The 17,765-nt window shown below is 41.6% G+C and overlaps 1 protein-coding gene across 2 annotated transcripts in view; it reads right to left on the minus strand.

Annotated features, from left to right (window-relative positions):
* LOC144605937 (sarcoplasmic/endoplasmic reticulum calcium ATPase 2) overlaps window positions 1-17,765 on the minus strand; it is a 101,544-nt gene that overhangs the window by 63,635 nt on the left and 20,144 nt on the right. For both annotated transcript variants that reach the window (XM_078421627.1, XM_078421626.1), the window contains exon 5: window positions 11,912-12,050. In XM_078421627.1, coding sequence (XP_078277753.1) covers window positions 11,912-12,050 — 139 coding nt within the window. The remainder of the gene's footprint in view (window positions 1-11,911; window positions 12,051-17,765) is intronic.

Raw genomic sequence — 17,765 nt, forward strand, 5'->3', positions numbered from 1 at the left:
GAACAGGAGCCCGAAAATTGTAACTTCCAGGTTCAGGAGCAGTTTCTTCTCTACGACCATCTGCCTATTAAAACATTGCATCACCTCCAAATAAGCTCCAAATTACACAGGACTTGGGGGCATTGCATACTGTCTTTACTGAGTACTATGTTTCCAAATCCTGTTGTGCTGCGGCAAGCAACAATTTCACGGTTCCATTTCAGGATATAATCTAGAGATTCAAGCCCACCACCAACTGCCCAGGCGGTAACAGAATGCTGCCTGTGGAAGGAGCAACTCACCAGCTAAGTGCTGGAAAATACACTTATTCACTCTATAGACGAGTGCATTTGACCGACCCTGTATTGAGTCTTGAAGATGCAAAGTCTCCCAAAGTTTTGCATTGTCTCATAGGAAATGAACAGCAGATTATGGGATGGCTGGAGGCCTGCAACAGCCAGGGACTTGCCTGCAGCAGCCCCGTTCACAAGAACATGAATTTTGAAAATGACTGCAAAACACGGTGCCTCTTGCCCGCAGGCTCAGTAGATTTTTTTCCTGTAAACTTGCTAATCAAGGATCGGGGGTATGGCAATATTCTACTGGACTGTTGCAAGAAAGAGGAATTTCACTGTGTTGACACTTTGTACATGTGACAAGTACCATTGAACCATTGTCTTATGCTTTAATGTCCCAAGATCTACATTGTCAAATCCCTTTAGGATCGTTTAAGTCAAGTCAAGTTTATTTGTCACATACACCAGCACGATGTGCAGTGAAATGAAAGTGGCAATGCCTGCGGATTGTGCACAAAAAAGAATATACAGTTACAGCATATAAATAAAGTTAATAAAGTTAATATAGTGTAGACAAAATTTAGTCCCTGGAGTTATAAATGTTGAAAGTCCTGATGGCCTGTGGGAAGAAACTCCGTCTCATCCTCTCCGTTTTCACAGCGTGACAGCGGAGGCGCTTGCCTGACCGTAGCATCTGGAACAGTCCGTTGTCAGTCCGTGAAACAAGGTTCACGCACAATAATCTAAACATCAAGAAAGACACATCCCCCTCTTTACAGGAATTAGCCTGGTTAATCTTCTTTGCACTGCCTGAAATGCTACTATATCCTTTTTTTAAAAATAAAGGCAAAGTGACCACAACTCTGCACATATTCTAACTATGGTCTCACTAACACCCTGTGCAACTAACAAATCTCCCCTATTCTTAAACTGCAACTCCTTCGCAATAAAGATCAACATACTTTTGGTTTTCCTGTTGGGCCTGCCACTTATTTCCATAAGGTGTGACCTCAAGCTTCCCCACATTAAACTCTATTTGTCAAGTCTTCACCCAATCTACATCCCATTGCAGATCACAATGCCCTCATCACAACATGCCCTTCCACATTTTCCTATCAAGTGACAAACCTGGAAACCTTGCACGACCTTCCCTCTACCAGGTCATCACCGTAAATAATAAGCAGTTGGGGGTCAGTAACTGACCCCTAGGGTACTCTAATAGTTACATCAATCCAGTCTGACAAGGACTTAAACATAGAACATGGAACAGTACAGAACTGGAACAGGCCCTTTGGCCCACAATATGTGCAAAACATGTCAAGACCAACTCTCATCTGCCTGCACATAATCCACATCCCTCCATTCATTACATATCCATATGCCTATCCAAAAGTTACTTAAATGTCACCAACGTATCTGCCACCACCCTGACAGGGCGTTTCAGGTACGCAACACCCTCTAAAAAAGTTGCCCCGCCCATCATCTTTAAATATTGCTCCTTTCACCTTAAAGCTAGCCTCTCCGGTGATTGATTTTTCCATTTGCGGAAGAGGGTTCTGACTGTCGACTCTGCCTTTCATAATTTTATATACTTCTACCAGGTCTCCCTGCAACCTCTGGCATTCCAGAGAAAACAATTCAAGTTCTCCTTACAGCTAATACCCACTATTCTAGACATCTTCTGGTAAACTTTCTCTGCAACATTTTCAAGCCTCCACAGCCTTCGTACAATGGGGCGACCAGACTGCATACAAAACTCTAAATGCAGCCTATCCAAGATCTTATAAAGCTACATCCTGACTTTTATATTCAATGTAGGGAAGCTTGCCAATGCCTTCTTTACCACTCTATTCATTCCAACTTTGTTTTCGTCGACAGTGGGCATGTCAAGAAGAGTAATGCCAGGAACTGCTCAGTCCAGTTTTGTATCTGGCACAACATCACCTGGAAATGATATCAAGTGCAATCTATTCTGAGAAATAAACAGGTGCTCTGTGTTCCAATTTCCAGAGCACAATTCCTCTGAGCAAGTCTATTCTCTGCCCAACGCACGGCCATTTCAGGCATACTTCATTCACCAGCGGCTGGGCAGCGAACTACTTTTGGATAAAAAGATAACCCCAAGCTCTCCTAGGGAGTTAAAAATAAACTACAATCCTCAGAAGTTGCACAAGGTTAGAGGGAGTGAAGAGAGTTCATGGTGACAATCAGGATCACGAAACATCTGCAAAATAAAAATTTCTGAATCATGCTGCTGGCAAACTGATACTAAACATAAGCCTTCTGGGAATAATCTGTTGCTGTGGGAAATATTCAATGAAGCTTTGCAAAGGAAGAATAATACATACTTGAGGGCAAATAAATGACAGGGATATGCTGTATCGTTCTCTAATTTACATTTTAAAGTAGCTGTTCAAGTCCCAAACAGGAATAGAAAGCAAGTCCCAAGACAGTAAATAAGTAGGATATTTATGCATGCATTAAAAAGGGAAGTATCTGTGCTGTTTTTCCCTCAATAAATAACTTGCATGGTGAACATTATTAAAAAAATGGAATTCTCAATTTTCAAATCCTTACAAATGTCACACGGTAAGTTTTGCAGCAGGGAAACAAAAGCACAAGCATGCACGGAACCCATTTCCTTATAGACACAAGGAACTACTGATGTTGATTTATCAAAGTGATAGATTAACTCAGCAAGTCAGGGAGCATTTCTGGAGAACATGGATAGGTGACATCTCAGTTCGGGACCCTTCTTCAAACTGATATGGGGGGGGGAATAAAAACTGGGAGAAATGGGTTTGGGACAAAGCTTGGCAAGTGATAGGTGGGTACAGGTGGGGGTGTGTTGATTGGAAATTCGGGTGGCAAAACTTGGATGACAAGACAAAAGCGTAACAGAAGGAGATAAAGATAGAAGAGGTTTGAAATGCGAAGCTAGAGGAAGGAATATATGTGAAAGGAGGAAATGGGTGCATATCCAGGTGGGGCACAAGGAAGGGGGGGAAATGGGGTGTTTGTGGTTACCTTACTTGGCACTCAGTTAAGTGCCAAAACTGACTACCAGATTAATACGATAATGGATCTACTGTTTTACCTCTTGTTCAAGGCACAGACACTGCAATGAGCTTTTCTTTTAAACTAGTTCAGCATAAGGCAACTAAAGTAAAGGAAAAGATTTATTCCAATTTGAGATAATATAGTAAGTATCCTCAAAAAGAGATAACTTAAAACTAAAAGAAGAATCTGCAGTGATCGTTTTAGTTGACCTTTTTGGTCAGTTTATTGGTGACAGTGCAGTTGCTGGAGCAATGTTTGTTTACAGAAGGATTTTTTGCCTGCAGCATGCAGCAAAGGGAAACAGCTGTATGAACTCAGCAGGTTCTACGATTACCAAACAAGGAGAGAAAAGTTTTCATAAAATTGTGCCTCTTGGCTTGCAAAAACAAATGTGGTTATTCTAAGTGCAAAAGAAATGGTGGCAAGTGGAGCTCAACAAGGTCAAAGGTCAGACTATGGAGAAGCAGGCAATGTCATTGCATAACAAATTCTTATGACAGAAACAGGCCCTTCGGCCCAACTTGCCCATACCAGACCAAGATGCCCCATCCAAGCTCGTTCCATTTGCCCACTCCTGGCCCATATGCCTCAAAACCTTTCCTATCCACCCACCTGCCCAAATCTCTTAATACCTGTCCAAATCTCTTAATTTTATTGTACCTGCTTCAATCACCTCCTCTGGCAGTTCATTTCATGTACCCATCACCCACTGAGAGATAAGAGTTGCTCCTCAGATTCCTATTAAATCATTTCCCTCTCACCCAAAACCAATGCCCTCTGGTTCTTGATTCCCCTACCCCACCTCTGCATTCACCTTATCTATTCCCCTCAGGATTTAGAATAGGGCAGCGTAGAGAATAATTTTGTAGTAGATGGGTCAGTAAAATCACCAATTATCAGCTGTCATAATATGTAAAATGTTCAGATTTAGACTTGCAAATCCAAAGGCGTCGCTAAAGTTGGATGAGATCAAACTGTGAAGTAATGTTTTCAAATGTTGTTCCCCATGCAACAAGAGAGGTTTAGAATTAAAGTAGTGATCCAAGAAAAGCAAAAGCATTTGATCGGATTAGAGGATTGAATTGAGGAAAACTTGTCTAGTTTGGGATTTCACCTGGTAAAGGGAAGTGTTTGACCGAATGAAAAAAGTTGAATCCAGGAAAATTCTGGAAGGCACAATATTTGTTGACTAATTTGTTGTCTGAAGAAGGGTCTCGACCCGAAACGTCACCCATTCCTTCTCTCCCGAGATGCTGCCTGACCTGCTGAGTTACTCCAGCATTTTGTGAATAAATCGATTTGTACCAGCATCTGCAGTTATTTTCTTATATATTTGTTGACTACTTGGACAGAGTTAATGGCTTAGGCAAGATTAAAATTAAGGAACAAGTTATCATGGAGATGACAGATTCAAAAGTCGTCGCACGTATTTGAAAAGGCACATTACTTGTTATTAAGGGAAACATTTAAGTACTAAAATCAAATCAATAAAACATGAGTGTCAGGTAAATACAGCAGAATAACATTTTGACCTTAAAACATTAACTAGAATTCCTTTACTGATCCTCTCTGTCCCTTCCTGCAAGACACTTCAAAAATTAACCTTCATGCAAGTGCATAAACATCATAGAATCTTATGCAACGTGGCATCAAATTTTGTTTAATAAATCTTTTAAAGGCCTCAGCACGTCCCCTGTGGTAAAGGGCTATATATTTAACTGTTAAGAGCTCCCCATTTAAGAGGCATTTTAGGAGACAGTCATGAGGAACAAAGACCATGTGTAGGTGCAGCCTATTAGTTTACTTTCATGGGTAGGCAGTCATAGTGGGAGAAAGGGTCTGTGTGCTTGTGCAGTACTTTACTGTTCCATGTTAAAAATCCTATTTGTTGTTTTCACATATGGCCATATGCTTTCCTAGTACGAACCCAGAAGCAATTGCGCCAATGGAGTCTCTGGCCATGTCCTCAGCATCCGCATGGACCAGCTGTCAGGAGTATTCACGGACATCGTTAAGTCTCTCCTTACTCCATTCTGCACCCCCCCTGCTTTAATATCACTATCCAATATCAGTGCCAAAGAAAAACAAACCAATGTGCCTTAATGACTGCTGTCCGACAGCTCTAACACCACATTCATTTCCTCCCGCCTAGACTACTGCAACTCGCTATACACGGGGATCAGCCAATCATCCCTGTCCCGCCTGCAATTGGTCCAAAACACCGCAGCGAGACTCCTGACGGGTACCTGTAAAAGGGACCACATCACCCCGATTCTGGCCTCTCTCCATTGGCTCCCAGTACAGTACAGAATCAACTTCAAGCTCCTCCTATTCGCATACAAAGCCCTAAATGGGCTTGCTGCCCACCCCCCCCCATATCAAAAATCTTCTAACCCACCACTCTATCTCCAGGTCCCTCAGGTCGGACGATTTGGGGCTACTCACTATCCCGCGGTCTAGGCTTAAGCTCAGGGCTTTTGCGGTTGCAGCACCTGGACTGTGGAACAGCATCCCTCTCCCCATCAGAACTGCCCCCTCCATCGACTCCTTTAAGTCCAGGCTCAAAACCTATTTCTACTCCCTAGCATTTGAGGCCCTCTGAGGGGGCGCTGTGAACTGTTTATGTATGTGTTGTTATGTTTGTGTGCCATTGTATGTTCTTTTTTAGGACCTGCACTAATGTACAGCACTTTGGTCAACGTGGGTTGTTTTTAAATGTGCTATACAAATAAAATTGACTTGACTTGACACCATGAAAAGCTTCGCGAGGCAGGTCATGGCACACATTAACTCCATCCTCCCAGACGGTGTAGATCCACTGCAGTTCGTTTACCGACACACCAGGTCCACAGTAGACACCATCTCCATGACCCAACACTCATCCCTGGAACATCTGGATACCTCGGGCACCTACGTCAGACTCCTAGACCTGGGGCACAGCATTCCTGCTGCAAATGGATCTTTGACTTTCTGACCCATAGACCATGATCAGTGAGGATTTAGAAACATAGAAAAATAGGTGCAGGAGTAGACCATATGGCACTTCGAGCCAGCTGATCCTCTAAAATCAGTACCCCGTTCCTGTTTCCCCCCCATATTCTTTGATTCCATTAGCCCTAAGAGCTAAATCTAGCTCTCTTGAAAACATCCAATGAATTGACCTCCACTGCCTGCGGCAGAGAATTCCACAGATTCACAACTCTGTGGGTGAAATTTTTTGTCCTCATCTCAGTCATAAATGGCCTACCCCTTATTCTTAAACTGTGACCCTTGGTTCTGGAGTCACCCAACATCGGGAACATTTCTCCTGCATCTAGCCTGTTCAATCCCGTAAGAATTTTTAATGTTTCTATAAGATCCCCTCTCATCCTTCTAAATTCCAGTGAATAAAAGCCCAGTCGACCCATTCTTTCTTTTGTGACAACATCCTCCACAATAATTCTCAACAGTGGTGCCCTGCAAGGATGTCTTCTCAACCCTTCACTATCCTCCCCTCTCCCAGAAGATACAAAATCTTGAAACTATGTGCCGGCACAACTTCTACCCCACTGCATCAGACTACTGAAGGCCCTTCCATAAGTTAAGTGTGCAGTCCTGATCTCCCAAACTACTTCATTGCAGCCCATTCACTTTTTAAAACTGCACCCTCTCTGTGATGCACAAATGCTTTAATACTATACCGTGCAGCTTGGTATTTTTCTCTTTGCATTACCCGTTGTACTTGTGTATGACACCATATCTACACTGACCCGCTGAGTTACTCCAACATTTTGTCTAACTGAGATAGTGGAAAACCTCTTGACCCTCTCAACTCATTATGCGAGTATAGTATGATTTGACTGGAAGAAAAAGCTTTTCACGATATTGCAGTACACGTGACAATAATAAATCAATACTTTGATGAATGTACAAATCCTCCTTTGGAATTTTCTTCTGTATTTGCACATCATTAGAAACTTTAGCAAAATTCACCATTTGATGCACAATGCATGGAGGCACGCCATAATTTAAATTAAAATGGCCAGTTTAAATATAAATTGCTTATTCACAAAGCTTTTAAATCTCTACAGATTGCATCAGTTTTTATTCAACACAAACTTGAGATAGAGAGGGTGAAAAAGAAATGAATTGAATAAATTCAGCTCCTGGCCCGTTACAAGAAAATTAAATGCTTAGGAGAATAAAGGCTTGTTGCAGGTCATCAAAAGAAAATTAGGTTTTTGTGCACTCAAAACACAAGTCATCTCTCCATAAATGGACTAAAGACCCCCTTAGTAAAAAATAACGTTTAAATCCTATTCTAGCTTCTCATGTTGATTTCTCAAATGTAACAGCATCACTAGTTGAAATACTATGCTGATTATGAAATAACTTGGGAAATTTGTCCCAGAGAACATGAAGAGCTTTGATGATCAAGAACCTGTGACCACATAAATTTCAAAGTTAAAACCTTCAGTTAGAAAGATACACAGAAAACAGACAGCAATGCATAAGAACAACTCTTTGCACATGTACAAATTAGGGCTTATGCTCACTCTTGACACCGACCGGACTGGCAACTCCAGTGAGTTTCTTTATTTCACGTAAGAGAACAGAAGAGGAGTGGGAAAACAAGACGGGGGGGTTTCACGAGAAGACAGTTGAGATTGGGGGGGGGGGGAAGAAAGAAACCGAACATTTTTAAATTGTGCCATGAAGCCGTAAAGCTTACAGAAGCTTACTGTCCACGGAATGTGTGGACGTTGAGAAGAGTGCAATTACATTTTAAATATTATTTATTTTCATTCAACTTTTAGATTTTCTTCACCCAATCTTCCCCGAGAGAGTGGAGAAACTGGGCCACTGACAGCGTCTAGATGAACACTTGTGTTGCTTAGGCAGAGAGGGCTGTGAGGCCGCCCACTTGTCAACGTGGAAGATTTGGGCTGAACGGCCCTTTTTTATGCTGAATAATTCTACGATTTGCAGAGGTAACTAAATAGTATAAAGCTGTAACCTGTCAGGTAATTGCGTAACTAGCTAGAATTGGTTACCTGAAGTCAGCTGACTAAGAACTTTTGGGACTCAAGATATTCTGTCACAGCAGTGTCGATGAAGTGTAGACTTTGGTTAGTAAGTGGAGTGATGCAAGCAAAGGGCAACAGTTTAGCTTTGTGCCCGAATTAACGTGTTTTGGTTAATTTTCACGCAAATCATGACAGAACACCCATTACAACTGTAGTGCGGGAGACCATTGTGACCTACTGTCACCACATCTGCTCGTCAAGGTTTCAAGAAGCACCCACTTCCCTTTCAATTGCAAAATTTGTCAATTCAAGAGGCTGTGCGGCCAGGTGTGAGGATGCAGAGGCTACGAGTTGGCAGCGCCTCAGCTCCTACTCGTCCAACAGGTACAAAGATCTTGGCGCACAAGTGGCCAAGAGTTAAGACTGAATGGAGGAAGAGCAAACTAATCATAGAACAGTGATAGTCAAGACAAATTCATGGTCATATGCATAAGTACAGCGAGCTACAGTTAAAAGCTTACTTGACCAGCACAGACAACATACAGAATAGAAGTATATATGGTGTACAAGTCTTGTACACGACATTGAAAAGGAAAAAAAAAATTGCAGTGCCTTTCAGGTCACAGCAAGAGTGTTTAGTCGACTATTGATCACCTGTCCAAACTCATCCTATGTTATCCTGCTTTTGCATCCACTCCCAACACACTAGGGGCAATTTATAGGGCCAATTAACCAACAACCAACTCGTCTTTGGGATGTGGGAGGACACCCGTGCAATTATCTTTAGGTTAGAGATACATCGCGGAAACACACCCTTCGCCCCACCATAGAGCATCCGTTCACACTAGTTCTATGTTATCCCAGTTTCGCATCCATTCCCTACACACAAGGGGCAACTTTACAGAAGCCAATTAACCTACAAACACACACGCCTTTGGGATGAGGGAGGGAAACCTGAGCACCCGAAGGAAACCCAGGGAGAACATGCAAACTCCACACAGGCAGCACCCAAGGTCAGGATCGAACACGGGTCTCTTGGTTCTGAGTGGCAGCAGCTCTACCAGCTGTGCCACAATGAAGGAAGACAAATCATCATCGAAACCCAACTGGGATTAAATCCACAATATGGCACAATTAAATATTGCTAAAATCAGAGATTGATTCCCTTTTCCATACATACATTTATATTAAAAGTTCCAGTTCAGCTTGTTGGAAATTTCATTTGAACACGTCCTATTCCTCGAAGGTATTTATTTCACAAAATGCTGGAGTAACTCAGCAAGTCAGGCAGCATCTCAGGAGAGAAGGAATGGGTGACGTTTCGGGTCGAGACCCTTCTTCAGACTGGAGTGGAGCTCTTCCTCCGTCGCCTCCGCCTCCGAGCCTTTTTCCATGGGAAGGATTCCTCACCCCCCATTGATGACCCCTTCTCCCATCTCCAGCGGACCCCCTCCGCTTGGACCCCCCCGGTTGGCCAACTAACCTCACTAGAACTTATATTTTAATCTTACACCAGCTATTCCTCACCTCTTCAATGCCCAAGTTCCTCCTTGAGCAACGGATAGAAAAAAATTCTAATTCCGCAGTCTTGGATTCTGTCCCACATTTTAAGCCAGCAACCTGAGATCCTCAATGTAAACCAGTACCGATCAATTTTCTTTTAAGTCTACACTATTCAGCATGATGTATTTAGCAGAGACCATTAATATCACGAGCATAGCTACAACAACTTTACCCTTGGCTGCTCTGCTTGCCAGTCGCACGTTACCTTTGCTGAAACAAGGCAGCAAGCTGCTAATCAATGAGCTAAATTATATTATATATCATCAAAAAGGATCTGCAGTCCACCAGGAAATGTATTGGTCAGTTTGAACAACTTTGAACATTCACCATTTACCTGTGGATCGTGCTACAAAAAATATAAACAAGAATTAACTGCTATGAGCAATTAAGATTCCCAACAAAAGATGCGGCTATCCCAGCAGAAAATCACTAATGTTAAATAGAGGCACTGAACACAGCTGGTAGAGGTTGTTTCGATCCTGACCTCGGGTGCTGTCTATGCGGAGTTTCTGCATTCTCCCAGTAGGTTTCCTCCCACATCCTAGACATGTGGGCTTACAGTTTAATTGGCCTCTTTAAAATGCCCCTAGTGTGTAGGGAGTGGATGAGAAAATGGGATAACATAGAACTTGTGAGAACAAGTGATCGATAGTGTGGACTCAATGGGCGGAAGGGCCTGTCTACATATCGTATCTCTGAACTAAACTCTTTGAGCCTGTACTAACTTTCAATTAGATCATGGTTAAGTTCCAATTCAACTTAATTTACATCCTTCATTATTGTTGTTCAACTAAATCCCCAGTCTTGCACATTTCAAATGACTCAGCATCCAAATTTTCTTTGCAGTTTTCCAAACCCTAATATGTGAAGGCGTTTCCTGGATTGTATTCCTCATTGGTCAATGTTAATTACGCCCACTTCTATCATGCATCAATTTTCATTATTTAAGCCAAAGTAATGAATTATAACCACCCCCACACAGAACTCCATCTGCCACAAATTTTGCCCATTCAATTACTGACTGTCATCACCTTCTAATTTAATGCTTTTATCTACACAACTTGCTGTGTATTATGACAACCATTGCACAGAACCACACGACATAACACAATTTGGCATTGTGAAGACACAAGAAACTGCAGATGCTGAAATCATGAGGAAAAAACAAAGTGCAGGAGGGACCCAGCAGCTCAGGCAGCACCCATGGAGGGAAAATACCGTCTGAAGAAGGGTCCTGACCCAAAACATGGTCTGTCCATTCCCCTACACAGATGTGTAGGAAGGAACTGCAGATGCTATTTTATACTGAAGACAGACACAAAATGTTGGAGTAATTCAGTGGGTCAGGCAGTATCTCCGAGGAAAGGAATACGTGACGTTTCGGATCAGAACCCTTCTTCAGTTCCTTTCCAAAACATCACCTATTCCTTTTCTCCAGAGATGCTGCCTGACCTACTGAGTTACTCCAAAATGTTGTGTATCTCTCCTCTCTCCCCATCCCCTCCACACAGCTGCTGTCTAACCTGCTGAGTTCTTCCAGCAATTTGATTTTGGCACAAAATAGCTTGGTATTCAGCCCTGCTTAGTTTAAACATGAACTAAGGCTTGATGGATTCTAACTGCAATAGATTTGATGTTGGATGTCAATACAAATACATGGCATGTCAATACACATGAATACTGAATATCAGACCACATGGTTCTATTTTCATAACTTCCTAAGTTATAGGAGCATAATTAGGCCATATGCCATATCAAGTCCTCTCTGCCATTCAATCATGGCTGGTAATCTTTCCCTCTCAACCCCAATCTCCTGCCTTCTCCCCATAACCCCCAACACCCTTACTAATCAAGAATCTGTTAATCTCCACCTTAAAAAATATCCATTGACTTGGCCTCCACGGCCTTCTATGGAGAAGGCTCCGCAGATATTTTATTGAAGAAAATATTCAAACACAGAATCATCAGCATTTCAAGAGATTCATTAATATAGTGTCTTTGACAAACCTGCAACTTCCACTATATCTCCAGGGACAAGATCTCTGGCCTTAATCCGTTGTACACTCTTTCTGTCTTGTCGATAAACCTTTCCCATTTCCGGTTCATATTCTTTAAGGGCTTCAATAGCATTTTCTGCATTTCTTTCCTGAAAGGGCAAGAGAGAAGTTGTTTGCCATTTAGAAAAGGTCAACAATAGATTTTCAGCATATGAGCATCATTTTTTTTTCCACCCTGTGGAAGGAAGAATTGACAATTGCTGTCCACTCAGAGATTGTAACTTAATAATATGGAATCGTGCCAGCAAAAATAACTACAAGTCTCTTTCTCAAAATACATCCTCAGCGGCAACTGGCTTTACAAGTGGACACGAATCAGGAATACAGAAATAGCCAAGAATTGTAATGGATTTCCTGTTGAATCCAAGAATAACTCAACCGACAAAATGTAATTTTCAATCCAAAAGTACATTCCAATTTGTCATTTCTCAGGACTCCTAAATCACTGGTTCTTGTAAGAGCAGATTATAAAACTGCCATGTTTGTCAAATCAATTTAAGAGTTTCACCATTCAGCAGTTTACACAACATCCATCTTCAAGGCATAAGCTTAATTTTACCATAACTGCACTAAAGCTTAAACTTTCCAACCCACATTAACTTGGATAATAATCCCTTGGACAAGTTCATGGATAGGGAAGGTTATGAGGGATATGGGCCAAACATGGGCAAATGGGACAAGCTTAGGTGGGGTATCTTGGTCGGCATGGACGAACTGGACCGAAGGGCCCATTTCCGTGCTGTATAACTCTGGCTATTATGTAATACACAAAAAATCAACAAATTAATAACCCCAATATTAGTGCATAAAAATCCTATAGTGTAGAGTTCATAGTTGAGGTTAGTGTCGTGCAGTATTCAAGAACGTGATGGATAATAGGGAGAAGCTGTTCTTGAACCTGGTTATTCTTGAAGCCAGTGGCCACAGTTTTCCGACTCTTGCACCTTCTTCCCAATGATAAGAAAATTATAATGAGAAAATACAGGCATCTTGGTCGGCATGGATGAGAATTATTTAGTTAAAATGCTGGTTGAGTGGGTTACATACAGCACAGAAACAGGCCTTCTCAGTGCTGTACGACTCCAATAGTCCTGACAACCAACATCCTTTAAGCAGTTCTAGCCACCACAGCCATCTGTGGCAATGAATTCCACAGATTCACCACCCTCTGACTAAAGAAATTCCTCCTCACCTCCTTCCGAAAGGAACGTCCTTTAATTTTGAGGCTATGACCTCTGGTCCTAGACTCTCCCAATAAATACCTGGAATTTATTGCTTAAACCAAATAGCTGGAAGTAAAGCGAGCTGATTCAGTGAATCATTGTCTGGTGCATATATTCCTAACATGTACACATGTGGCAATAATGATATTTTGGTTTTATTTTCATTCTTTTATTTCCAGTGTAGATGGCCGGAGTGGCAGAGGTTGCGCAAAATACATTAAAACAGAAACCTGAATGATTCCAGACTCTGAATTGAAAGATATGCGGAAGCAGGCCCTTCGGCACCACACAGTCCACGCCAACCAGCAACCACCTGTACACCAGCACCATCCTACACACTAAGAAAAGTTTATCATTTTACTGAAGCCAATTAACCTATAAACCTTTGGAGTGTGGGAAGAAACTAGAGCACACGGAGAAAACCCTGTTCTCTATTATCCCACTTACACACTCGGGGGAATTTACAGATGCCCACAACTTCTTTGGGACATTGGGGGTTACTGGAGCACCTGGAAGAAACCCATGCAGCCACAGGGAGAACTTGCAAACTCCACACATATGGCACCCGAGGTCAGGATCAAACCCAGGTCTCTGGCAACGTCATGCAGCAGCTGTACCAGCTGTGCCACTGGAAAAAAGTTCCCAAACAGCCTTCAGCTTAAGTGGTGTCCATTGTGTTAAACATTTAAGATTGGGTGGCAATGGGGAAAGAAAGTGAACAGAGAAAACAAAGAGATAAAAGAATGCACACTGCATCATTCTACTATGTTTTAACATGTTTTTCACCTATACACACACACTGTATTTGATACCATCCAACTAGCCTTACAAAAAGCCATAAAGCTTAGTTAGTACCAGTAACGTTGAGATAAGATTTTTTTAAACAATTTTTAAAAAAAAAATACAATTAAGCACCTTAGCGTGCCTTCACAGAAAAGTTGACTAATTGGCTTGAGTGAAGGTTTACCAGTCAACCTATGTTATCTAATCATTTTTTTCCCCTCTACACCTACTAAGAAAACAATGTCAAAAGAACATCGACTGCCTTGCTGTGGATACATATTTGACTTCTCAAATATCCACAATTAAATCGTATGCACCATGCTAAATATAATCAATTCATTGAATTGAAAGAACAGGTTCTCTTTCCCCAGCTCAAAACAATGCAATGACATGAACCCATTAACACGGAACTGAGATACCAAATTAAAATTATTAGGTAACAAGTATTTTTAACTTTAAAAAAAACCCAAAGAGCTGGAGTAAGTCAACAGGTCAGGCACCATCTCTGGAGGGAATGGATACGAGGTTCCGGGGCAGGACCCTTCCTCAGTCTGAAGAAGGGTCTCAGCCCGAAACATCACCTATCCATGTTCTCCAGAGATGCCGCCTGACCTGCTGAGTTCCACCAGCACTGTCTCTTTTGATAAACCTGACAAAACTCCTGTATTACCTGATGGACAAGTTACCAAGTTCATTAGATCCAGAGTGACAATTGGCTTCTACATACAGTCCAATCTAAAGCAAGCCATGCCACTTAATCAAATCATCACATTTGCATGACATCAACACAAATGCCAAATAATGCAAAAGGAATTATATTTGTTTGCATGCAACATCAGAGCGGATATGGAGAGGAAATTGGCCTCCATTCGTAATAAAAATGGGCTGTCTTTATTTTTACATTCAGTTCCCACATTTATGAACTGATTTCCAACATGATAGCAAAGAACAACAAACAGTTGACAAATCCCAAATGAGCAAACCTGCACACTTTTGGTTCATTAACAATCAACTACTTAAAAGGCAAATAGATTTCCTAGCTCACGATATTTAGGTCCATCCACCTAGGTACCTGGAGTCATGGCAAATCCTAGAATAGACAGCCAAAAATCGCCTCAAAAGCAAATAAAAGTGACAATGCTCCTACTACTAGTCATAGAGGCGCACATAACAGCCTTTAGCTCATCATGTCCATGCCAACCTTTTTTGGCCAATTTACACTAATCCTAATTTGCCCACATTGATGCCGAGTGCAAGAGTAAATCTGCAGGTCAGGCAGCATTCCTGGAGAAAAAGGATGGGTGAGGTTTCGAGTCGGGTACTTCAGACATACTGAATAAGGGTCTCGACATGAAACGTCACCCATCCTTTTCCTACAGAGATGCAGCCTGACCCACTGAGTTATTCCAGCACTTTGTCCAGCCTTCTATACCATGTTTATTTAAATGCCTCAAACACAGTAAATTCTGTCTAATTGCATGACCTCCCCAGCTATTCATTCAAAAGATCGACCACCGATTAAAAAGCTTCATCCTCAAATCTCCTTCCTCTCACTTCACACCCTACCTTCTTGCTTTTGATATGTCTATCATGGAAAAGAGATATTGACTCTAACCTAGCTATGCCTCTCTTAATTATATATACCTCTGTTAGATCTCCCCTCAGACTACTTCACTCCAAATCCAGGCAAAGTGCTGGTGAATCTCCTCTGCAATGTCAACAGCATAATTACATTCATGCTTTAGTGCATTGTCCAAAACAGCACACACTTCACTTTAAGTGCAGCCTAACCCTGTTTAGCACAGTTGCTAAGTAACATCCCAAGTCTTATATTCTATGCCCTGAACATGACGAGCACACCTTATGCATTCTTCACCACTCCAAAGACGTACAGGTATGTAGGTTAATTGGCTGGGTAAATGTAAAAATTGTCCCTAGTGGGTGTAGGATAGTGTTAATGTACGGGGATCACTGGGCGGCACGGACTTGGAGGGCCGAAAAAGGCCTGTTTCCGGCTGTAGATATATGATATGATATGATATGATTAACTTGTGGTGCCACTTTCAGCAACATATGGATTTGGGCTGCCAGATCTTTCTATTTATTAGCATTCCCTAGTACTCCACCATTTACTCCACCGTTCAACTTTCCAAAATGCTTCACCTTGCATTTTTCAGGATTAAATTCCATCTCTTAACGCCCTGCCCAGCTTTCCATTTAATCAATATTCTGCTGAAGATTTAGATAACTGTTGCCATCTGCAAACTTGTGATCAGCAAACTTACTAATCTCCCATATCATATCCAAGTTGCTATTATCTATACCCCAAAAGCAGCGGTCCTGGCACCAATGCTTGTGGTACATCACTAGTCACAGACGTATAGTGAGAAGAACAGCCTTCCGTCACTACCCTCCGTCTACTATCACCAAGCAAACCTTGGATCCAATTAGTGAAACAAGGAACTGCAGATCTGAAGATCTCCAACAGTCCGAAGAAAGGTCCTGACCTGAAACGTCGCCTATCTATGATCTCCTGAAATGCTGCTTGACCCGCTGAGATACTTCAGTAGTACATGCTTTCCTTTGGATCCAATGATGCAGCTTGCCTTAGATCCCATGTTCCTTAACCTTGATGAACCTACCATGCCAAAACTTGTCAAACCAAATTTGATGCAATGCATCCACTAGTGAACAATAAGCCATTTTAAAATATAACTTGCTATATTTTCTCAAAACCATTGAGAGTTCTGCACTGAACTCTGGGTCATTAAACAAATATTAATTTTGGAATGTAAACAAACTGAAAGGCTAAATTAGACACCAGTGTTTGCTCATTTGGTTCATTATTCGTTATACATATTTACATGCCTCAATTTATTTATTATATGCCTCAAATCTGGCTGTACAATGTTCTTTCATGCAACTCACTTTCGGCCAGTGAGACAATTATTCCCCATATGACTTAAGATCAAATTATTTAAAGAAAATCCAATTGATTCAATAGCTTGCAAAATAATATGCTGCAGAAATTTGTGTGCAAAAGATCCAACTTATTGATGGATACATAAAACATTAGTGAGAATTCAACCTATTACAGTAAAGACATCCATTCCACCCATTGTTATCACCGTCTGATAAAAATCCTCCCTCCTCACTTGAGCAACTGAAGTGGAAACAAACACCGTGGCACAGATCCAAGGGTTGTGTTTAATCAATCCCATCGCATGCATTGCATTCTTCCCCAGCCATGCTGCTACAACTTGTCTCAATATTTGCTGCAATGTCAACATCTCACATTTCCTAAAAATCCAACTGCTTTCTGTATACCACACAAAATTCCACTAAAATCAGTTAAAATTAGAGATAATCCATGCTTTTCAAACTCAGATATACTGCACATAATCCTACCTATTTCCAGCCAAGCTGTAAACACTTAATATTTACCTACAACTTCCTGGTTTACTTTTGTTAGTGAACATATGCAATGACTTCAGGCAAATAGAAAGCCAGACCAGATAAGAAGCAGCTATCCGTTCCAGAGGGTCACCTGCCATGGAACACGTTTTTTGGCTAGCTAATGTTTACAGGTGGGACATTGGTTGGGGTGCCTCATGGAACTTGTTTTTAAATCACTTTGTGGTTTAGATCTAAAGTTTGGAGAACAGTCTATAGTGGAAGAACAAAAATATTGCCAGGAATTCATGCAGTTAATTCTGTTGACAACTGGGTGAAACTGGGACCAAGTTAGTTATCTGCAGTGTGACAATGGGTCAGGCTCAATCAACCAGATGCCTTTGA

The sequence above is a fragment of the Rhinoraja longicauda genome, chromosome 25 (genome assembly GCF_053455715.1).
Source record: "Rhinoraja longicauda isolate Sanriku21f chromosome 25, sRhiLon1.1, whole genome shotgun sequence".
In the NCBI taxonomy this organism is placed as follows: domain Eukaryota; kingdom Metazoa; phylum Chordata; class Chondrichthyes; order Rajiformes; family Arhynchobatidae; genus Rhinoraja; species Rhinoraja longicauda.